The sequence below is a fragment of the Hydra vulgaris genome, chromosome 14, assembly GCF_038396675.1.
Source record: "Hydra vulgaris chromosome 14, alternate assembly HydraT2T_AEP".
Taxonomy (NCBI): Eukaryota; Metazoa; Cnidaria; class Hydrozoa; order Anthoathecata; family Hydridae; genus Hydra; species Hydra vulgaris.
The window spans coordinates 27,294,024-27,316,426 of NC_088933.1; the positions used below are offsets into that span (position 1 = coordinate 27,294,024).

The window sequence follows — 22,403 nt, forward strand, 5'->3', positions numbered from 1 at the left end:
CCATGGACCGATAGGGAGTGGACTAAAGCATATTGAGTAGTCGTGAATGAAAGTAATAACAAAAATTCATTAAACACACAATATTATTTATCAAACATATATTAACCATATTTATTAATGAAAAGCAAATGAATTCATGCATTTTATATATTTATTGTTTTGAACTTTTCAATAACAATTTTTTCTTTTTTCTGTTGATGGGATGGTTAATTTCAGATAAAGAGGAGACATTGTTTAATTGTTCGTCACTACAATGCTTGTCTTCGTTTAGCAATACCTCTGCCTCTACCTTCTTCTGCTTCAGCCGCCATTGCCTTAACATATCGTTATCTTCGTTTTTTTAGCCTAGATGCTTATTGTTCAGCTGATTCACTTGCTCTAGCTCGAAATTTCCGTTCTCTTTCTCGAGCAAGACAAGCTAATTGATCATTTTCAGTTTCTAGCTTTCTTTTTGATGTTTAGCTTTCTTCTTTATATTTCTTGATAAGATATTTTATTTTTTTTACTTATTTACTTTAAAAACTTTAATTATTATTTTTAATTACTATTTATAAGTAAAGTATTAAAACATTACTTTTTTACAGTATAAAATCTATCAATTTCAGTTCAACAATGTTTTTTTTTATTATTTACTCCATTTAATTTAACCATAAAATATGAAAGTTTACAATAATTTTTTTTATAAACTCACATCGTTAAAAACTTGTCAATGGAGTAACACCTGAAAAAAAAACAAAATAACAAACAAACAAATAAAACACAGAAAGAATAAAAAATAAGAATAAGAAAAAAAAAAAAGAAAATGAATAAGAAAATAAGAAAAAGGATAAGAAAAAAAAGTTAAAAAGAAAATAAGAAAAAAAAAAAAAAAGAAAGTAAAATAAAGCACTAATAAATAAAGATGATATTAATAATTGCAATAATAATATAATAAAAATAATAATATTAATAATAATGTGAATAAAAAAACAAATAGTTACTATATCATGATAACTTTACTAAAAATTATAACTAATGGTAAAAATAATTATAGTAAAGTTTATAACTACGACAGAAATTAATAAAATAAACATAACAATTGCAAAAATGAGGACAATAACCATAAAAACTATTACTACAATTGAATCACTATCACTATCATTATAAATAATATTAATAAGATTTAAAAAACAAAGATAAATTAATGATAAAAGTAATATTAGTAGAGTTAAAAAAGACAGTATGAAATAAAAGTAATAAAAGTTTTATAAATACAGTAATATAAAAAAGAAATAATAATAAAAGATAAAATTAGTATTCATTAAATATATACTTAAATATAAATTTGTTAATTTGGTTTTGATTAAGAAGAAGAATGTTAGTAATAAAAGGGTATTTAGTTAAAATCTTTTTTTTTTTTATAATTGGTATTATTTGGTTTCAGTGAGAAATACATTGATGTTTAATAGAGAGCTTGCCATATTTGATAGTGTTGAAAAAGGAAGTGTGCAAGTTAAAATTTTCAGTATTTCGAGTGTAATATTTGTCACTTTGTGTGTCACTTGTTTTAATAAAAAAATTATTGAACGAATTTGGTGGTTTATTTTGAAGAAAATCAATGACAAAGAGACAATTATAAAGCTTTACAAGATCTTGAAATTTTAGAATTTTTAATTCAGAAAACCTATTTTCGATATTAGATCGTAAGGAAGAAAATGTCATAATTCTTAAGGAAGTGCATTGTAAACTGTTTATACGTTGTAATAGAAAACCACCTTTTTGACCCCAAACAGTGCAACAATAACTTAGATGTGAGAAGAACAAGGTATAGTAAATTGATATTAAAACATGTTGGGGAACATAGTGTCGTAATAATGACAGCATATTATTGGCACGTGAGAGTTTTTTACTTAATTGAATTTGTTGATAGTACCATGATTTTTGTTATGAAATATCCCGAGGTATTTTATATATTTAGATGGGAAAAGTCTTTTACCATTAATTCTAATTTTTACATTATTACTATCAATCTTTTTTTTTGGAGGGTGAAAAATAATAAATTCAGTTTTATTGATATTTAGGAAAAGACGGTTACTATTTAACCAATGACAAAAATGATGGAGATCTGAATTAATTTTTTTACAAAGCTGCGCGAGTGATTTATTTATGCATAGAAGATTAGTGTTGTCAGCGAAATGATGAACAATCGAATTATTTATAGAGTGAGGCAGATCGTTAATATATATTAAAACAGTAAAGGTCCTAGAACAGAACCCTGTGGTACATCATACTTAATAACTTTACATGTCGATTGAAATCCATTAATCGAGACAAACTGAGTGCGATTGTTAATATAGGATGAAAACCAATCATTAGCGATACCTCGTATACCATAGTAATACAATTTTTCAGTTAAAATCTTATGGTCAACTGTATCAAAAGCTTTTTGGAGATCAATAAAGACGCCGCAGACAAAAGAACCACTATCAATTGCATCACGAATCATTTCAGTAATGCTAATAAGTACATGGGAAGTAGAGTGTTTTCAACGAAATCCAAACTGACGGCCGTTGAGACACTTAGAATTATCAAGAAAGTGGTAGATACGAGAATACATTAATTTTTCAAGAATTTTGCTAATATTTGATAATAATGATATTGGTCTATAGTTATTGCAGTCAAGTTTTGAGTCCTTTTTATGGATAGGTTTAACAGATGCAGTTATTAAAATATTAGGGAATATACCAGTAGCGAATGAGAGATTAAATAGTTTAGAAAGTACTGAGGAAATATCATTAGCAAGAAGTTTTAAAATAAAGGTTGGAATGCTGTTTGGACCAGAAGCCTTGCCATCATTTAGAAAAAGAATAACTGATATTATTTCATTTTTTTCAGTAGGTTTAATGAAAAGAAAGTCAGGGTTTGATGTTTTTAAATATTTATGGAAGTCAGTATGAGATGAATGAGTATTTTTTTGCTGTTCTTCAGGGATTGAAATAAAAAAGGAGTTGAAAATTTTATTTTTTATAGAGATTTTACCTGGATCATTGATAATGGTGTTGTTTGAAGATATACAAGATGTATATGAGATATCATTCGAACGTATATTCAAAAGAGTTCTAATACCCTTCCTCAAACTATTGCGTTTGGTAGTAAAGTAGTGAGAAAAGTGGTTTTTTTTTGCTTATTCGAATAAGTGTTACAAGTAAATTTGTATAGTTTTTGTAAGTTTTTTCAAGAATTAGTTTGTCATGAAGATTTTTTTTTTAAGGAACTTCTTAAATATATTGTTTCGTTTTTTTATCGAGGTTAAAATTGCTGAAGTAATTCATGGTTTAAGGCTTCAAGTAAAGCCACGGGGATTTGGTTTTTTTAACGATGCGTGTTTGTCTAGAAGAGAGTTAAAGGTACTGAAGAAATCTTCATATGATTTTTTTGTATTACTATTGGAAACTTTGATTACTTTATCCCAGTTGATTTCCAAGTAATCATTCCTGAATTCTTCACTATTTAATTTTTTGAAGTTTCGAAGAACAATATTGCTTTTTCGAGAATTAATAATTCTTCTTTAAAAAGATGAATAAATTAGAAACTATGGCAAATGACCCGATATTGTAATAGTTTGATTGCCGGAAAAAATATCTTTAGAAGTTGAATTAAAAAATATATTATCAATTAAAGTATTCGAGTGATTGGTAATTCTTGTTGGTAAGGATATAAAAGGAAGAAAGTAATTTGAAGCAATTGTGTTCAAATACTCCGAGATTGAATTATCTGAGCTTGCTTTTATAAGATCGATATTAAAATCACCCATTATAAAAATAGTTTCATTTTTTTCAACAGCAAGTTTTTCAAATAGAATAGCTAGATATGAAACAATAAATTCATTAATATCCATGTTAGGATGGCGACACAGCCTACTATGATATTAGACTTTTTAGGGAAAATAATTTCAACAAAAACAGACTTTAAGAATTGGGGTTTATACATAAGTAAATCATTTCTAGATTTATAAACTAGCTTATTAGAAATGTAAAGTAGAGCACCTCCAAACGAAGTTTTTGTTGGAGTATGTTAATAAACATATCCACTAAGATTAATTAAAGTTGTTAGGAGTAAATTTCAGCTTAGTTTCTGTAATTCCGATTATACTAAATTCATAATTTATTAGAGATAAAAGTGAGGTTAATTCGTCAAAATGTTTAACTAATGAAGCGATATTTAAATAAAATAGAGAAAAGCAATTAGTATCGATGTTTGAAGAGTTAAATTTTTCAATATCAATGTATTTACAATTGATTGGATTCTCAACTATGTTCGTATCATCATCGTCGTTGTTATTTAGCTGATAGGTAAAGTAATTATTAAGTTGATTAAAAGTCAGATTCTCGGGAGCAAGGAAAGAGACAAAGGTCATTTGGCAGATCATTGAGATGTAATATGTTGTCAATTGAAGTTTGAAGACGAAGTTCATTATCCGATATAGAACTAAAAGGTAAAATACTGTTGCAACATGTAATACAGAGCCAATAATTCATGGAAGAGTTTTTCAATAAACTAAAATCATTATTATTTAAAAAACTTCATTTCTTGTGAATTGAACTTAGGCAGCGATTGCATTGAAGTGAATGATGATTAGAACGAATAATTTTATCACAAATTTTTCAGAGTTTAGACATAATAAGTAGAAATTTGTTTAGAAATAAAGATATTGATTTAAGTAAGATTAATACAACAGAAACAATATAACGATAATATAACAATGATGAAGTTTATGATAAAAATATTAACAATATAATAATAATAATGGATAATAATTACGATAATAATAATAAGAACGATCACATAAGTAGCAATAATAATAAAAATAGCGACAGTTATAACAAAAGTAGTAGTAGTAATTTATAATAAAAATATAAATACTATAAATATGACTAACGCTTAATAATAAAATATACAATTATATAGCTAATAATAATGTAATCAATAATATTATAATAGTCGGTTGTTTTCTTTTTTTGTTTAAATTACTTTTCTTAACGAATTCTTTTATTTACGCTAAACTAAAGTTAAGCGTATTTCTTTTATTATTACCGCTGACCTAGTATTTGTTTTGCGCAGACACCAAACAAACAAACAAACCGACGTGAAAGCAACTTAAATAAAATGTTGTAAAAAATACCCTGTTAGAAACTTATAGAACTAAAACAAATTTTTTCTGTTTGAGGATTGGGGGCCCAGTTTCCTGAGACAGAATAATGGCCCAGTACAAGTTCTCGTACCCTCGTATCGGGCCACCACGTCTCTGATATATATATATATATATATATATATATATATATATATATATATATATATATATATATATATATATATATATATATATATATATATATATATATATATATATATATATATGTATATATATATATATATATATATATATATATGTATAGATATATATATATATATATATATATATATATATATATATACATATATATATATATATATATATATATATATATATATATATATATTTATATATATATATATATATACATATACATATATATATATATATATATATATATATATATATATATATATATATATATATATATATATATATATATTTATATATTTATATATATATATACATATATATATATATATATATATATATATATATATATATATATATATATATATATATATATATATATATATATATATATATATATATATATATATATATATATATATATATATATATATATAATAAAATTCATCATAAAATTCATTCGATTAAAAATCAATTTAAAATCATAGTAAAAAAACAAAAAATTAAATCAGTCTCAGATTGTGTCAGTGGCGCGCTAGACAAATAAAAAAGCTAATAGTACACTCGACGAGGAAATGAATTAAGTTAGGCGATTTTTTTAATGTGTTAAAACGTGTCGTCATTAACCAGCGTCATTAACATTAACAAGACCATTCATATATATATATATATATATATATATATATATATATATATATATATATATATATATATATATATATATATATATATATATATATATATATTTATATAAAATTTAATATATAAGATTAGTTTTTGCAAGAATTTGTCTTAATAAATTTATATTTATTCTACTAAGTTATATAATTATCTTAATAAATATATTATTATAACTTAAATAAAAGTTCATAAAGTTTGATTATAAATTAGAATATTGTATAATTTCATGTTATTTTGGATAAACCCTTTAATAATTAGCTAATAATACAGAATAATTTAGACGGCAAATTTAAAGTAAAAAATGGCTCTGCAAAATATGTTATTGGAAATCGAATGAAATCGAAGTCTCACGATAGATACTTTTAGAATGGGAACATTTTATGTTAGATTCTAGAATACTTAAAACACAAGTTTGTAAACTCAAAACTAAGTTATGCGAAGTGTATAACGAAAGTGTTGGAATTTGAGGCAACAGACGCCGGCCTATATATCTCTAATAATTTATACGCAACGCCTCCTAAGCTCCCAAGAAAGTGATTATTAAAAACTAATAAAAGCAATCGGAAACTAAAGTTATCTGGTGTCCTGAAATAAATAAAAAGAAGAACTCGGGTCGGAGGGGCTATTATTTCCCAAAGACCTGAGGTTGTAGCGCCACCAGCCCCTGCTTTACTACGGCAGTTTATGTAGTGATAAACGCGAATACTTACCACAATATTTTGCTTTAAAAAGTGTTGTGGTAATATATTTCATAGTTTCATAATTTTTCTTAATGTCGCGACAAGAATCAAAGGAATGACATCAAGAACCAAACGACATGTCGTTTTGGAAAGCCATTGGGTATTGAATAAAAATAAAGACAAGAAAAAAACCAAAAAAAAACAAAAACAAAAAATACGATCGTATTGCGCGTTTAAATTTTTAATGTTTATTTTAAATTTTTAATGTGCGTTTCTGGCAATAATAAACTTATGTAACTTATACAATCAAAATGTAACTAAATACAAAAATTATATATATATATATATATATATATATATATATATATATATATATATATGTATATATATATATATATATGTATATATATATATCTATATTTACATATATATATATATATATATATATATATATATATATATATATATATATATATATATATATATATATATATATATATATATATATGTATATATATATATTTATATATATATATATATATATATATATATATATATATATATATATATATATATATATATATATATATATATATATATATATATATACAGTTTTGTTATTATTATTTAAAGCATGTTTAAAACATTATTTTGATATAGTTATGTTATTTGTTCATAATGTTTTCAAATAATGTTATTTTATTACAGAAAACGTGAATTCAATTTAATAACAAAAATGAAATTACACATTAAATCATCAACAACTGATTTAAGTTTTGCTTTTGGAACTTTTTTAATAGAATGTTCCTCTAAAGCAATTTCTGATCATGGGTATTTTGCTGTTGGATTTTCTGGAGGAAGTGCTGCAACAATGGTTTGTGAGTGTTTTCAACAAGCTGAGTTTTCAGAGTCAGTTGATTGGTCAAAATGGAAAATCTTTATTTGTGATGAACGTTATGTAGATTCAAGTGACCCAGATAGTAATTTTAAATCTATATATGATGGATTAATTTTTAAACATAGTTCTATTTTGCAAGAAAATGTTTTTAAAATGAATAAGTTAAACAGTTTAGAGGAAGCAGCATTAGATTATGAAGAACAGATGAAATCCGTGTTTGTTACAGATGGATTTCCTTGTTTTGATCTTCTTATACTGGGAATGGGTCCTGACGGGCATATTTGTTCCTTATTTCCTAACCACGAACTGTTAAATGAGGAATCTAAATGGGTAAGCTACCTTGATGATTCTCCGAAACCACCACCACAGAGAATAACATTTACTTTGAATGTTGTGAATAATGCTAGCTGTATTTTGTTTGTTGTAACTGGTGAGGGTAAAGCCGAAAAAGTAAAAGAAATAGTTGAAAATCCACCAACTAGAAGTATTCCTGCTTCTTTAGTCAAACCAGTTCACAAAAATGTTCATTGGTTTATCGATACTGCAGCTGCAAGCTTGCTGTCAAAGCAATAAACTTTTTTTTTTGTTATACTTGAAGCTACATCTTAAACTTTATTTATAGTTACATAATTCAAGAATTTAAATTGTTTTTTTTTAAATCAAGAATACAAGTCTTTCAATAAGTTATTTATGATTTTGCTAATTATTCCATTTTTTGAATATAGGATTAAATTTACATAAAGAAGTGTTGCGCTTCTAATTGCTAAAAGAATTTTTTTTTACTTTCTATGATTTAGTTACAGATTGTTTTTATTGAATTTTTAATTCTATTTTTCTAGTAAAAAAAATAAAAAGGCTTTTTAAAATGTTAATAAAATCAAGAGTAAAACAAAATTGTATAAGCATATATTTAGTAATTTATCATATTTTATCTTGAAAGTGGTTCTAAAATGCATGCAGACACTTCATTTTCCTGTGACAACTGGTTATATACTGCTAATATAGAAACTAATAAAGAAAATATTGATGATTCAACTGAAGCTTACATAGAAACTACAATGAAAAATATTGATGATTCAAATGATATAATTTTGCAAAATAATATGAAAGTAGATAATCAAATAACAGATGTGTATTTAACTAAATCTCAATTGTGTTGGTGTCCGACAGGTAAGAATTTTTGTTATTTATTTTTATTACTTGCGTTACAATACATACATACATATATATATATATATATATATATATATATATATATATATATATATATATATATATATATATATATATATATATATATATATATATATATATATATATATATATATATATATTTAAACAACTTTAAAAAGTATTCTACACAATAGAGTGCTCAATGTTCTTAACAGAACAGAGCAAATATAATAGTAGTAGAAAATCACTTACAAAAAACTTTTTCCATTTAACACAGTGATGAAACACAGTGTTAAATGGAAAAAGTTTTTTGTAAGTGATTTTCTACTACTATTATATATATATATATATATATATATATATATATATATATATATATATATATATATATATATATATATATATATATATATATATATATATATATATATATATATATACATATATATACATATATAGTTATCTTAAGGTGTATGTAGAGATATTTAGAGTTTTCCTTTCGTGTTTTTTTTTTATGTTCAACAATATGTATTCTTTTGTTTTTTGTTTTGACTTTTTTTTGTTAGGTATTTTACTGCTATTTTTTAGTTTTCTTTGGCATAAGTTTTGAAATAGTTTTCTTTTATTCAAATATATTTTTAGTATATGATTAATAAAAGCACAAACACATGTATAAACATCAATTTAGTTTATATTCTTAATAAAAAGTTAAATTAGCAGTAAGTTAGTCATAAATAACGCAAGGGAGTTATAGCTACCAATGCATAAATTGGTAGCTATAACTCCATTGCGAGTCAGGCTATAAGGTAGTAGATGTAGCAACACTCCGCACATGATTTACAGAAAAAAAATAAAAACATTTTATTAAAAAAAGTTAAAATAAAAACATTGTTTATATTGTTAAACATATTCAGAATGTTTTTAAAATCATTCTGGTCAATTAAATTTGCGTTTTAGTGGTTTTTTTAAAAAACGATTAATTTTTAATTAAATTATTGGTTTTAACTTTCTGACAACACGCAAATGTTGGAAGAAAGTCAAAAGTAATTAAAAGTGACGTATATGTTGGCGTAAGAATCATTTTTTTCCTTCCGTACTTCCCAAATGCGACAAACTATAGATCTTTATATATGTAAATATATATATATATATATATATCAACCCTCGGAATTAGAAAAAATGAGGTTGGCAATTATTTGCCGACCTCATTCTTTTAAAGGTCGGCATCAGGTCGGCAAATAAAATTTAATACAAAGGTCTTACTAAAAAACGTAGAAATGAGGTCGGCAATTTTTCCCAACCTCAAACACTTTTTGGTTGGCAGTTAGGTCGGCATTGCTGAATGCCAACCCTAATTCCGACGGCTGTATATATATATATATACAGTGATAGGCATAGTTAACTAATTTTTTAGTTAACTTTTAGTTAAACTACTTTTTTTTAGTTAAATGCAATAGTTAAACTAAATTTTTTTATTTAAGTTAAACTTTTAGTTTAACTAACTTTTTTCCTAGTTTAGTTGAAAAAGTTTAACTAAATTTTTATTAACTAATTTTTTTATATATTGCCAAATAAATCGTTCTATTTCTATGCACCACTCACCTGACCAAGGACTCCAAGGATTCTGTTATTACTATTTTTATGTATTTATTTATTTAGTGCATGAACTGGACTTTTCAACATCATTTCTGCTTGGTCTGGTAATATCATAAATTCAAACTGTTAATCTAATAATCTATTATTGTTATTGATAACATGAACAGCTTACTTGTGAACATGTGCTACAAAGATGTCTGGTTCAATGTCAGCTGCATCAACATCAAGTGCTGATGAAACAACATCAGGGACTTATGATGATGATATGTATGGCTTTATTAGAAACATGGATTCAACATCTAAAGGTTCTGTTCATATCAAGTTACTGGTTACCTGTCGTCAAAGTCAGATGAAGTTAGCAGTCTGCTAGCATTTCCAATAGTTGCTGAAGCATTCAAAAAACGCAATTCCACATTACCTAGCTCAGCCGCAGTTGAGCGCTTATTCAGTGCAGCGGCGCAAGTGCTGACATCTCGCAGATGCAAATTGGCTGATGAAACCTTGGACCACTTACTGTTTCTAAGATCGCGTTTGATCACTAGTGACTGAACTTTTTTTAATTTTTGAAATAAATTGGTTCGTGCGCAAAAAAGTTGAATTTTAGTTAACTATTACTAATTAGTTTAAGTTAACTACTTTTTATAAAAAGTTTGTAACTAAAAGTTTAACTACTTTTTTTTAGTTTTAGTTAGTAGTTTAGTTAAACTATAATAAAAAAGTTTGTGCCCATCACTGTATATATATATATATATATATATATATATATATATATATATATATATATATATATATATATACATATATATATATATATATATATATATATACATATATATATATATATATATATATATATATATATTTATATATATATATATATATATATATATAAATAACTACAGATTGTTGCATTTTTGCATTGTTGCATTTTTGCATTGTTGCATATATATATATATATATATATATATATATATATATATATATATATATATATATATATGTAGAGATAACTACAGATTGTTGCATTTGGGAGTATGGAAGGAAAAAAATGATTCTTACGCCAATATGTCACTTTAATTTCTTTAACTTTCGTCCAACATTTGCGTGTTGTCAGAAAGTTAAAATACGTTACAAGTAACATACGTTACGTATGTTACACGAATTCGTCAACTAAGTGACTTAATGAGTTCAGGGTTGTTAAAGCAGAAAAATTACTGGTTTCTATTTATATGCAATAGTTAATAAACAAAAGTTTTAACAACGATGAATTTAATATATACTCGAATATATTATAAGTAGCAAAATTAATAATATAAAGTTGTTATTAAATAGTTAATTTTTAGTTATTGAGTTATATTGATATAAATTATTAATGTTTTAATTTTTAATTATTGAGTTATATTGATAACAAATAAATTTATTGCAAGGTTTTTTTAACAAAGATTTTGAAAAGATATTTTTGATGTTTTTTTAACAAAGAGTTTGAAAAGTTATAAACCAGGCAATATTGAAAAAGAAAAGAATTAAAAAAATTGCTTCATTTCTCTTTTAAACTTTACGCTTTAACAACCCGCTAGCAATTAAAGTTGTGTATCTTTATCAAAAATACTATTTTGATTGCTTTTTCAAAATTTAAATAATTTTATAAAATTTTAGTACAAGCATTTTTCAAATACCTTGATTATTTGTCAAACCTTGCTTTTAAATCTCTGAATTTTTTTTAACCAGTCAACCATGACTAACAAGAATTCGTTTTTGGAGGTCAAATTAGAATTTTTAATCATTTCTGGTGGTCATTGACCATTGACCGGCTGTTATTTTCTACGCTGTATTTATATATATATATATATATATATATATATATATATATATAAATTTATATATATATATATATATATATATATATATATACATATATACAGGGCTCAAAATAAATAAATATATATATATATATATATATATATATATATATATATATATATATATATATATATATATATATATATATATATATATATATATTCAAAAGCAAAAGCAATAGAGCAATAAGAACATCCGCATTACATTACAATATATATATATATACATATATATATATATATATATATATATATATATATATATATATATATATATATATATATATATATATATTAGGGCTGTCCAAAAAAATTTTTTTTTTCAGATTTGATTGCATAGTTGTTTATTTTGTGCCATTTGACATAGTAATTAACTGTGCAAAAAATCTTTCCAATCAGATAATGTTTAGGGGGTGCTCAATGACCATAAAGTTTTACGAAAAATGTGAAAAACATGGAAAAAGTAACAAAGTTCCACAAATTTCTAAAACCCGGTTAATTAGATTTTTCAGATTTGATCAGTTTTAATTATCTCTAAATATTAAATTCTGAATACAAATTACAATCCACATCCACTTTAGACTGGTTTATTAGCAGAGAAATTAATGAAATAAAATACTGCAATACGACTAAAGTTCTGCGGTTTTTGTTATATCAGAATTTTTCCAAAATAAAACACTAGGATTTTTGACTCTTTGTCATTGATTAAAATACGAATTATAAACAAAAAAACATATGAGCAATTAACATTTAATTATCGTAATGTTATAGTTCGTGCAATGTTAATGCTAGCGAGGACTATAACTCTTCAGAGTACACTTTCTGGCATCTGGCACTCGCTTTCTGTGATCCTCAACCACCTGAATTAACCTCTGCATTTCAGATTCATTCCTTGTAATCGATTCATTAAACATCGACATTAAAGCCACAGATCGTTCGGCAGCATCATTTACTACTTTCAATGAATATACTAAATTTTTTCCTTCTTGGTATTCTGGGGAATCATTCCAGGTAGCTGGATCGTTGTTGAACAGAAAATCAATATCAACCTTCATTGACCGCAACGCACTTGCTGAAACTGATGTCACCAGCATGTCCAGAGATTTCTTCTCTAGACTTTCAATGTTCTTTAATTTGATCAACCTTTCAGACCTGTTCTCACCGTGAAATTTCATGTTGGAAATCATTTTTCGCTTCTCTTCCGTTTGAAGTTTGTTTGAAAGCAAAGCTAGTGGGACCAATTCTGGTGAAAGGTACCACAAATGGTTTTGAAAGTTCTTGACTGCTGCTTCGGAAATCGTTTTATTCACAACTGCAAACTGCTTAAGTTGCTGAAACAGAAACAAGTCATTAACTGGAGCATCGCTGGCATTTGTGCATGATATCCAAGATTTTACATAAACCAGACTAGCAAATAAGCAAAATTCACAGAGATTTTTTTCCTCTTTTGTGGTCAACTTGAACTCTTCACGAAATAAATAAATCTTAAAACAATAAATAACCTTGGCCATCCAGCGAGCCATGTGATAAGCACCAGGGATCTTGAAATGATAATTTTTCTCTTCTTGATCAGGCAGTTTTCCAAGTATTAACAGACAGAGATCCATGATTTCTTTGTAGTCATCCCTTGGCATTTTAACATGCAGGTTTTCTTTGAGGAATGCAATCACTTCATTTTGTAGTTCTTGCACCAGGGGTATTTTTATTCAAATGTCATCCAGAGGTTTAAAATTTCCTTGATTAACTTTGGGCCAATATTGCTGAAATCTCTGGAAAAGAGGTATGTTGGGACCAGATGATGGTCCAAATAGTGATCCAAACACTCCTGCTACTATGATCTCATGAACATGGTGTCTGCAAGCGAAATATAACAAATTTCTACCTATATGTTTCTCTAGAACTACACATGCACCATTTTTGGAGCCAGTGTTAGAGGCTGTAGTATCAAAACTCATTCCAATAACATCACCAATTATGTCCCAGAAATTAGGCAGATGAATAACTGCTTTTGCTTGGGCTTCTCCAGTTCCAGCTGATAGTTTTGCTATTCCAAGTATTTTGTCAACATTGTGACCTGTCACACCTACAGATAGCCGGTCAACATTTGCTTTAGGGGCTGCAGAATTTGTACGATCTATCATCAGTTTGCCATCCCAGTGGACGATTAATGGTGGTTTGTCCAAATCGCAGAATTCAGTTCGAACAGTGGCTTCAATATTTGATCGATGATAGGTTCGTTTTCTACGGACTGTAGAACGTGACAATGATCCATCATCGAGGTTCTGTCCACCAGCCCTTGCAATTGCTGCTGCTAGTATAGTAAATTTTGTGTCAGATAGATTAATTCTGTCTAATGTTGATGAAACATCAGGCGAGTCAAGAATTGTATCTAAGATACATTGTCGTTTTGGAGTACTTGCTAAACTTGATTCAGCTGACCCTGAAGAACTTGCTTTACTGACTTGTTGTCTGTAATAAACAGGGATTTCTATCTCAAAATCTCTATCAACCATTTTGTCATTATCAACAGCATCGTTATCGTTGTCATCACTATAACTTTCGTCATGTAAAGGTTCAATAACAGGAACTATCGCACTCGCACCAGATTGTCTTTGCTCTTCTTTTAGCTTTCGTTCTCTCTCTGCTTGTTTCCTTGCTTCATTTCTTTCTTCTAATTTTGAAAGTTCTTTGTCCTCTCCAAACATCACCATTTTTCTCTGACATCTCTGATCCAATAAAAATTCTTTATCTTCTTCAATTCTGATCATGGTTTCAGCATCCTTGTGGGCAATTTCAAAAAGTAGGCCATTGGTGTCTGTAAATGATTTCTCTCTCGATTTCTGAGAATCTGACAATCTGGATTTTTTTTTTTTTATTAATTTAAATTCCTGGACTAAAGTTTTCAACTTTAAGACTACATTCGGATGAAATGCTGTCGGAATACGGGCTTTATTCCAAATAATAATCAGTTCATCAACAGTTGTTTTAAGACTTTCAGGCACTGACTTTTTGGTTGAATTAAGATGATAAAAAAATGTTTTTAAAACATCAGATGTTAAGGGAAGAACTTTATCTGGAAGATTTGGCTCTGGTTGTCCAATTAAAAAGATTTTGGTTTGAAGTCGTGTAGAGATAGCAACACGAGATGATGCTGCCATTTCAATGATAACTGAAATATTATGAGAAAATCAAAACTCAATACCATATTATACAAACTTATCATTCAGTTGTTGGTTTATGCAGCTGCAGCAATATATTATAATAATTATTACTAAAGAAATTAAATAAATATTTTCAAATTAGAAATTATTATTATCTGCACTTAATAACAAACAATACACTACCAGACTACCATGCTAGTTTTCTGTAATAGGTTACTAAGGTTAGGCACTATCAAAATATTAATACATTTGTTGTCAAACTGAAATTCCAAATAAAAATAATATTTATACTTGTAAACCTTTTTATTCTGTTTGAACAAATTCTAAATTGAGTTAAATAATAGTATTAAAATTATGAATACAAATTTTAACAAAATGATATAAACACAGTTGTTTTAAACACTAGCAAACATTTTTTAGTCTGGTGCCCTGATGACAGTTAATCTGCTGCACTTTAATTAATCTATATAGCACGCAATCAGACAATATTTCAGTGGAAAAAATCTAACTAACCAGGTTCTAGAAATTTTTGGAACTTTGGAACTTTTTACACGTTTTTGACGTTTTTCGTAAAACTTTATGGTCATTGAGCACCCCCTAAACATTATCTGATTGGAAAGATTTTTTCTACAGTCAATTACTATGTCAAATGGCACAAAATAAACAACTATGCATTCAAATCCGAGAAAAATTTTTTTTTCCTGTGTTCACATGAACAGCCCTAATATATATATATATATATATATATATATATATATATATATATATATATATATATATATATATATATATATATATATATATATATATATATATATATATATTTATTGTAATGTAATGCGGATGTTCTTATTGCTCCTTTGGTATTGGCCAAGATATTCTCTTGATAAGATACATTACAGAAAATTTTTACAACAAACGTAATTCCATTCTCTTCATCAAGATATTATCTTGCGCAGATACATTACAGAAGATTTTTACAACATATGCAATTTCGTTCTCTTCCGCAGTTTCTGTAAAAAAAATTCTGAAAGATTCCATTTTTTAAAAGTTTTCATAGTGACTATGTTTTTATTCAAAATTTGATAAGTAATGATAATGATAATATGATAGTATAGAAAGATTGAATATTTGATTTGTTGAAAGTCATAGTAAACATAAAACCCCTTATAAAGAAAATATCATTGGATATAACAACAAACCTTCATAAGCTAGAAGTTTATTCAGCTTTATTAAAAACACGTTGTGGTTATCTTTTTTTTCCTTTAATTTGTTTCTAGTCTAGAAACTAATTTAAGGCGTATTAAACGATAGCCAGCTTACTAAGTTTAATAATTATTTTACTTTAAATTATATTTATTGTAGCCACATGTATCTTTTTTCCAAATAAACCTGCATAAAATTTTCTTATCAGATAATTATTAACTAAGTAACATTTTAGTTGTGAGCAATGTAACAGTTTCTGTTTCCAAAGAAAGATCCATAAAATCATTGTGATTAGAGGGAAAATATTTTTAGAAAAAAAGGAAACATTTATTATGCTAAATAGTATTGTTTTTTTCCCAAGTGTTTGTTATAAATATTATATTTTTTTTAAATTTTTATAAATATCATTGAGGAAGTAATTTGAGTTTAAATACTTAAGTAACCAAATCTGGTAAATCATTTGCAATCTGACTCGGATATAACTTTTCAGTCATACCACGCCATTTTGGGTTGAAACTAAAAGTAATAAAAAGATCTGTTTTTATTTTGTTTCTTTCTAATAGTGGTTACAAGTTTCATTTATTTATAACTACAATTTCATACTACTTTACAGTTTTAAACAGTGCTTAAGCAAAGCAAAAAAACTATAAACAATTTTATTTTTAAAGAACTCTGGTAAAATATTTGTATACTACTCATAAACTTGTTCAACATTTCTAATCGACGTTATTTCTATGATCAATCTGAAAAAATAATTGATAATGGAAAAACTTTGAAAAAGCAACGCTTTGACACTAAAAAGTCATTAATTCATAATTTGTAAAGTCTAATGTTGACTCTTCCCTCTTCTTAAGAAGGATAGGGGGTAGAGGTAAGGGCGACGAACCCCTTCTCACATACCCGTGAATTTGACCCTGGGTCTTGCCAATTGATGATCAGGCAATATTTCAATCAAAAAAGTACTTATGATTAACTTAAATAATTTAAATTAATCATAAGTACTTTTTTATGTATTTCTTTAATTAAATATGATGAAAAGTTTAAACTTAAAACACTTTATTCTCTTGAATTCATTTTTAATTAAAAAAAAAAAAAATTGTTATACAAACTTTTTTTTTAACTAAAAATCAATTAGTTCACAATTTACGACGAAAATATCTTCTGAATAAAACGTCACATAAATGACATCAAGGATAACTTAAATATTCCAAAAGATAAAAGTTTTTACTATGCTGAACGCATAGGCAAATCACCTTTTTTGCACGTAAAATGCAAACAGCGTAACGTTTCTTAACAAGGCCTGATATATATATATATATATATATATATATATATATATATATATATATATATATATATATATATACACACACGCATATAATTAATGTGTATTTTTGTATTATTTTTTTTATGATTTTAAAGGTAAATCAAAATCTTATGTAAATATTTCACACATTATTCAAATACATTATGATCAACAAAAAAGCGATAACAATGAAATTGAATTATTTCCAAGTCAGCAATTTACTGTGCATTATGTTATAAAGTTAAAACAACATAAGCTGAAAAATTGTTCATTGACATTTAATACTTCTGATACTAAAACTTGTGAACGGTGGTTAAAAATATTGAAAGATAAACTTAAAGGTATATATTATTATTTTTGTTTTTGTCAATATTATAATTAGAATGAACCTATATTTTGATCATTCGAAATTTTTTGTTTATATTTTATTTTAATCAAAATATTGCATTGGAAGCAGATAAAGTTTTGTTATTATGTTGTTATGTACATTGTTATTGTGTAATGTACTATATGTACTATATAATGTAATATATAATGTAATATATGTTATGTACATTGTTATCATGTAAACAAATTATAAAACATTTTTTTATTAAGATTTTGTTACATAGTTACTTTTTATTTTGCACTTTTTTTAAATATCAATCCTTAATCTCGAGTTTGTTGATAGAGACACTGGCATAGATGACAGTAGGGGAACTAGTGTTGTTGGTAGAGTTGGTGGTAGTACCTTTGGTGCTGATGTAGGAGGCGGTGGCAATACTGTAATACTGCAAATGGTGCTAGTTTTGGTTGGGATGGTGTGGGTTTGTTGCTTGTCCTTGGTGGTGTGGTCAATGCAACTTTAGTTTCATGTGTGTTAATGTTCGTTATAATGGTTCCAGCTTTATCAACAAGGAATTTAGTTGGTTACAGTTTTCCATGAATATCTTGGGATGAATGAGCTAGTTGAAATGACCATTTCATTGCATGAGTTTCTCTGAAGCAGTATTTGTTTAATAGAGACAGGTCAACAATGTGACATTGTCACGTTTATGTGTGCCCATTGTCACGTTTATGTGTGATAACCATTCTGTAACACCATGTTATTTCTCCTAGAGGTACCTTTTCAGTAACATGTAGAGATTCCTCACAGAGATGAATCTCTAGATGTTACCAAAAAAGTACCTCTTTTATCCAGTGAAAATAATTCCACACATATGTGTTGATTGTCCCAAAAGAAATCTCCTAAGAGATTTCTTTTGGGACAATGGCACATATGAGTGGTATTATTTTCACTGGGTGTTTTGGTCTCTTTAGTCTAGTGGTCTGAGTTCATAAACCTAATTGCGTGCACTGCCTATCTCTGGAAAATATTTAGAGATGATACCCAATTGGGTCATTGCTTCTTTAGATACGTAGAATCTGTTTGTATCTAGACCATAGCGTTCTCTACTACAGGCCTATTAGTTGTGCAACCGGATTATTTTGTGGAGACCTACTTTTTTATGGCAAAAAAGATAATAAATTTGTTAGCACGTAATTTTAAAACTAAAAAGTATTTTTAATTCTCTGTATAGCCTGATAGTTTTTTTTGATGAAAAAAGAAAAAGAAAGAAAAAATAATTAAGTAGTAAACAATGTAAATGTTTATAACTCAAAATATCTCACATGTTTATAATTATATAATTTCACAAAATTAAAATTTTATTTTTTGAGAAGAAATATTATTAAACCAAACAAAGAATATTAGACAAATTTTGTTTAAAATTGTTAACAACATCTGAAAAACAAAAAAACAAAAAAAAAAACTTTACTAGATAAAACCTTTATAAATCCTTCACAAAATAGTGTACGTCATATATTATAAAGAGTAGACAATAAAGAAGGCTTCTAAGAGATTTATAATACTTTTAGTGCAGGTTCTTTTCCAGATCTTGGAGTGACAGTGGTACATAAATTTTTAAAAATTATGTTGCTCAATATTACACTACGATGTTCTTCCATATCCAGTAAATAATAGTCTGATGTAATAATCATAAAAATACTACTTAAAGGTTTTCTGTTTTGATAGATTGGAGGACAAACCAGTGATATTGTTCAAAACAATGTTTTGGACAATATCACTGGTTTGTCCTCCAATCTACCAAAAATAGTTCCGCCATGATAAAGTAAACTTTTTTAAATATATATTTGAAAAAGTTTACTTTACCATGTAGTACGATACATAATTTCTGGTTATCCAGAAGAGAAATAAAAATTGAATAAATAAATTTGTTTTCATCAATATTAGAAATTTTTGAAGTAATTCGAGTGAGTGTTGAAATAGACTGAAGTTGATAATCCTTTCTTAAGCGATTATACAATGCCCTTGATGTTGAAAAATATACAAAAGAACATTTAACTATTTAAGGTGTATAAAGTTTATCTCCAATTGTTTTTGGTCCCATAACTAAAATATGTTGCCTAATTACTTCTTTTTTATTGTAATTTTCATATAGCTTAAAAAAAATCTCGCCAAACTTAGACCAGGTGTCAACAGTTATGATTCGATTCACTGTTAAGCTAGAAATGCGACACTTAATCCCATAATGAAATGTATCAAAGGTGAGATTTTCATAAATTTTAAGTACAAAAAAAGTTATTCCATTAAAAGATTGTATAACAAAATTGTCAGCAACCATAAATGATATAACTGAACCTTGGTGATCACTGCTATTGAAAAACTAGTTTTTAATGTCACAAAAAGTAGCTTTATCCCTTTTAAGAAATGTATCTAGCTCGTCATCTAATGTACTTCTAATGCTACTTAAGAATCTTTTGGTAGTTCTTTCAGTTGGATTAGCAGTTGGAATCTGAGATAAAGGTATTCCCAGCCAAACAGAAGCATATAACTGTATCAAAATTTGGAGGCCAGTGTAACTCACAGATAACAGTATACTTGGTAACAACCAAATTAGAGTTTGGAATAGCTTTCATCCATTTTTCCTGCTCAACATTATCACTTGGAAACCGATACACTAATATTTTATTAATTTCACTAGATATTTTGTTTTTTTCACTTTAATTGTTGGTGTGACAAGCATACACATAACATTTATTTGGCATGATGATTTAATCTAAATTTTATGAATATATTATTCACTTTGAATTAAATCTGAAACTCCATGTTTAAATTATATAAGTTTATTAACATTATATTATATTCAATTATTTAAATATATATCATAAACGACATGAGATTTTATCTGGTCTGATGAATAGGCCTGTAGTAGAGAACGCTATGATCTAGACTTACAAAAACCATTACCGCAAATTCAACTTTGTTGCTGATAGATTGTTGTCTTTCAAGATGTAAAAGAGTTGCACCTACGATACGAAATTTGGTTTTGGTTGACAGCTGACATGTTATACATTCTGACGTGATGGTTTATTTCTGTGGAGCCTCACTTTATATTAGTCATCTTTTGTGATTTTAAATTTTTTGATTTGAATGCTCAATTGCGCTCAACTATAACAAAGGTTCGCTGGCATCTTAGGTTGCATTCAGTTTCATATCATTTAGGATGATTCTGTTGTCTAAGTTTCTTCTAACAGTCTAAACACAGCTTGTAGGGTTTTATTTTTCATTCTCTAGATGACTCTGTAAATAAACTCAAAAAAAGATCTAGACATTTGGCTGTAATATTGGTCCCTTTAATACCCTGCTTATTGCTCTTGTTTTGTTTCTTGAAATTTGATACACTTGATGTTATTGAACTACAGCATAGTGCGTTTTTGTGCCTATTCCTTACCCTCTATAAAAGCAATGATATATGTGGTTGAGGCTGTGCTATCCAAGCATATCTTTACTGATGTCAATGTCTGATAGTGTACGGATGTCAATGTATGTACAGTGTAGTTGCAAGTAGCAGCCTTGCCTTTCATTTTTTCATAGAATGACTGAATACTTTTGTTGTATCCCTGTCTCATTTGAATAAATTCTGCTTTTCTAATGCCAAATGGCCACTGGGATAACAACCAGTTTTTCATTGCTTTTAGAAATGCCTCATCGTTTTTGTTAGTTATCTTAGGACTTTCTTTCAGGAGTTAATTTCCGAGGTCGTCTTCACAGCAACTAATAAAATTTGCCCAGCAACTATTAAAGTTTGCCCAGCAACTAATAAAGTTTGCCCGCTCTACTTCTAAGATATCCTGACTGATGTAGGGATGATCTATTTTTGGTGCCTTGTGCTTTAAGAAGGCTGAATGAATGTCAATTGAGTTTGAAGGATAGTAAAGTTGGTGGTTGTTGAATAGTGCAATTTCAATTGCTTCACTAGGACCTTCAATGATGACATTGCATCCTGGGGCCTAGCAAGGTAAGCTTATTGTGGACATCTTATAGAAAAGAAATAGGTCAGCAAAATCATACCTTTTTGTGCATACATTAACAACTTCAAACATAATAGCATAAATGAATTACGATTTCAACCACTAACAATAAGTTAATATTTATGTTATACCAGTGTTTCTTTAAAATTCTATAGAATGCATGAGAA

The 22,403-nt window shown here is 26.8% G+C and overlaps 2 protein-coding genes across 4 annotated transcripts in view; both read left to right on the plus strand.

Annotated features, from left to right (window-relative positions):
• The first annotated feature begins 7,395 nt into the window (after nt 1-7,395).
• LOC100209508 (uncharacterized) lies at nt 7,396-8,265 on the plus strand. Its single transcript, XM_065818597.1, has one exon. It carries the CDS (start codon nt 7,421-7,423, stop codon nt 8,153-8,155), a length of 735 nt encoding a protein of 244 aa, XP_065674669.1. The 5' UTR covers nt 7,396-7,420; the 3' UTR covers nt 8,156-8,265.
• A 154-nt stretch (nt 8,266-8,419) lies between these two features.
• LOC101241227 (ceramide kinase) overlaps nt 8,420-22,403 on the plus strand; it is a 65,467-nt gene continuing 51,483 nt past the window's right edge. For all 3 annotated transcript variants that reach the window (XM_065818449.1, XM_065818450.1, XM_065818451.1), the window contains exons 1-2: nt 8,420-8,752; nt 18,000-18,224. In XM_065818449.1, the coding sequence (XP_065674521.1) occupies nt 8,533-8,752; nt 18,000-18,224 (445 nt within the window). In that variant the 5' untranslated portion in view covers nt 8,420-8,532. The remainder of the gene's footprint in view (nt 8,753-17,999; nt 18,225-22,403) is intronic.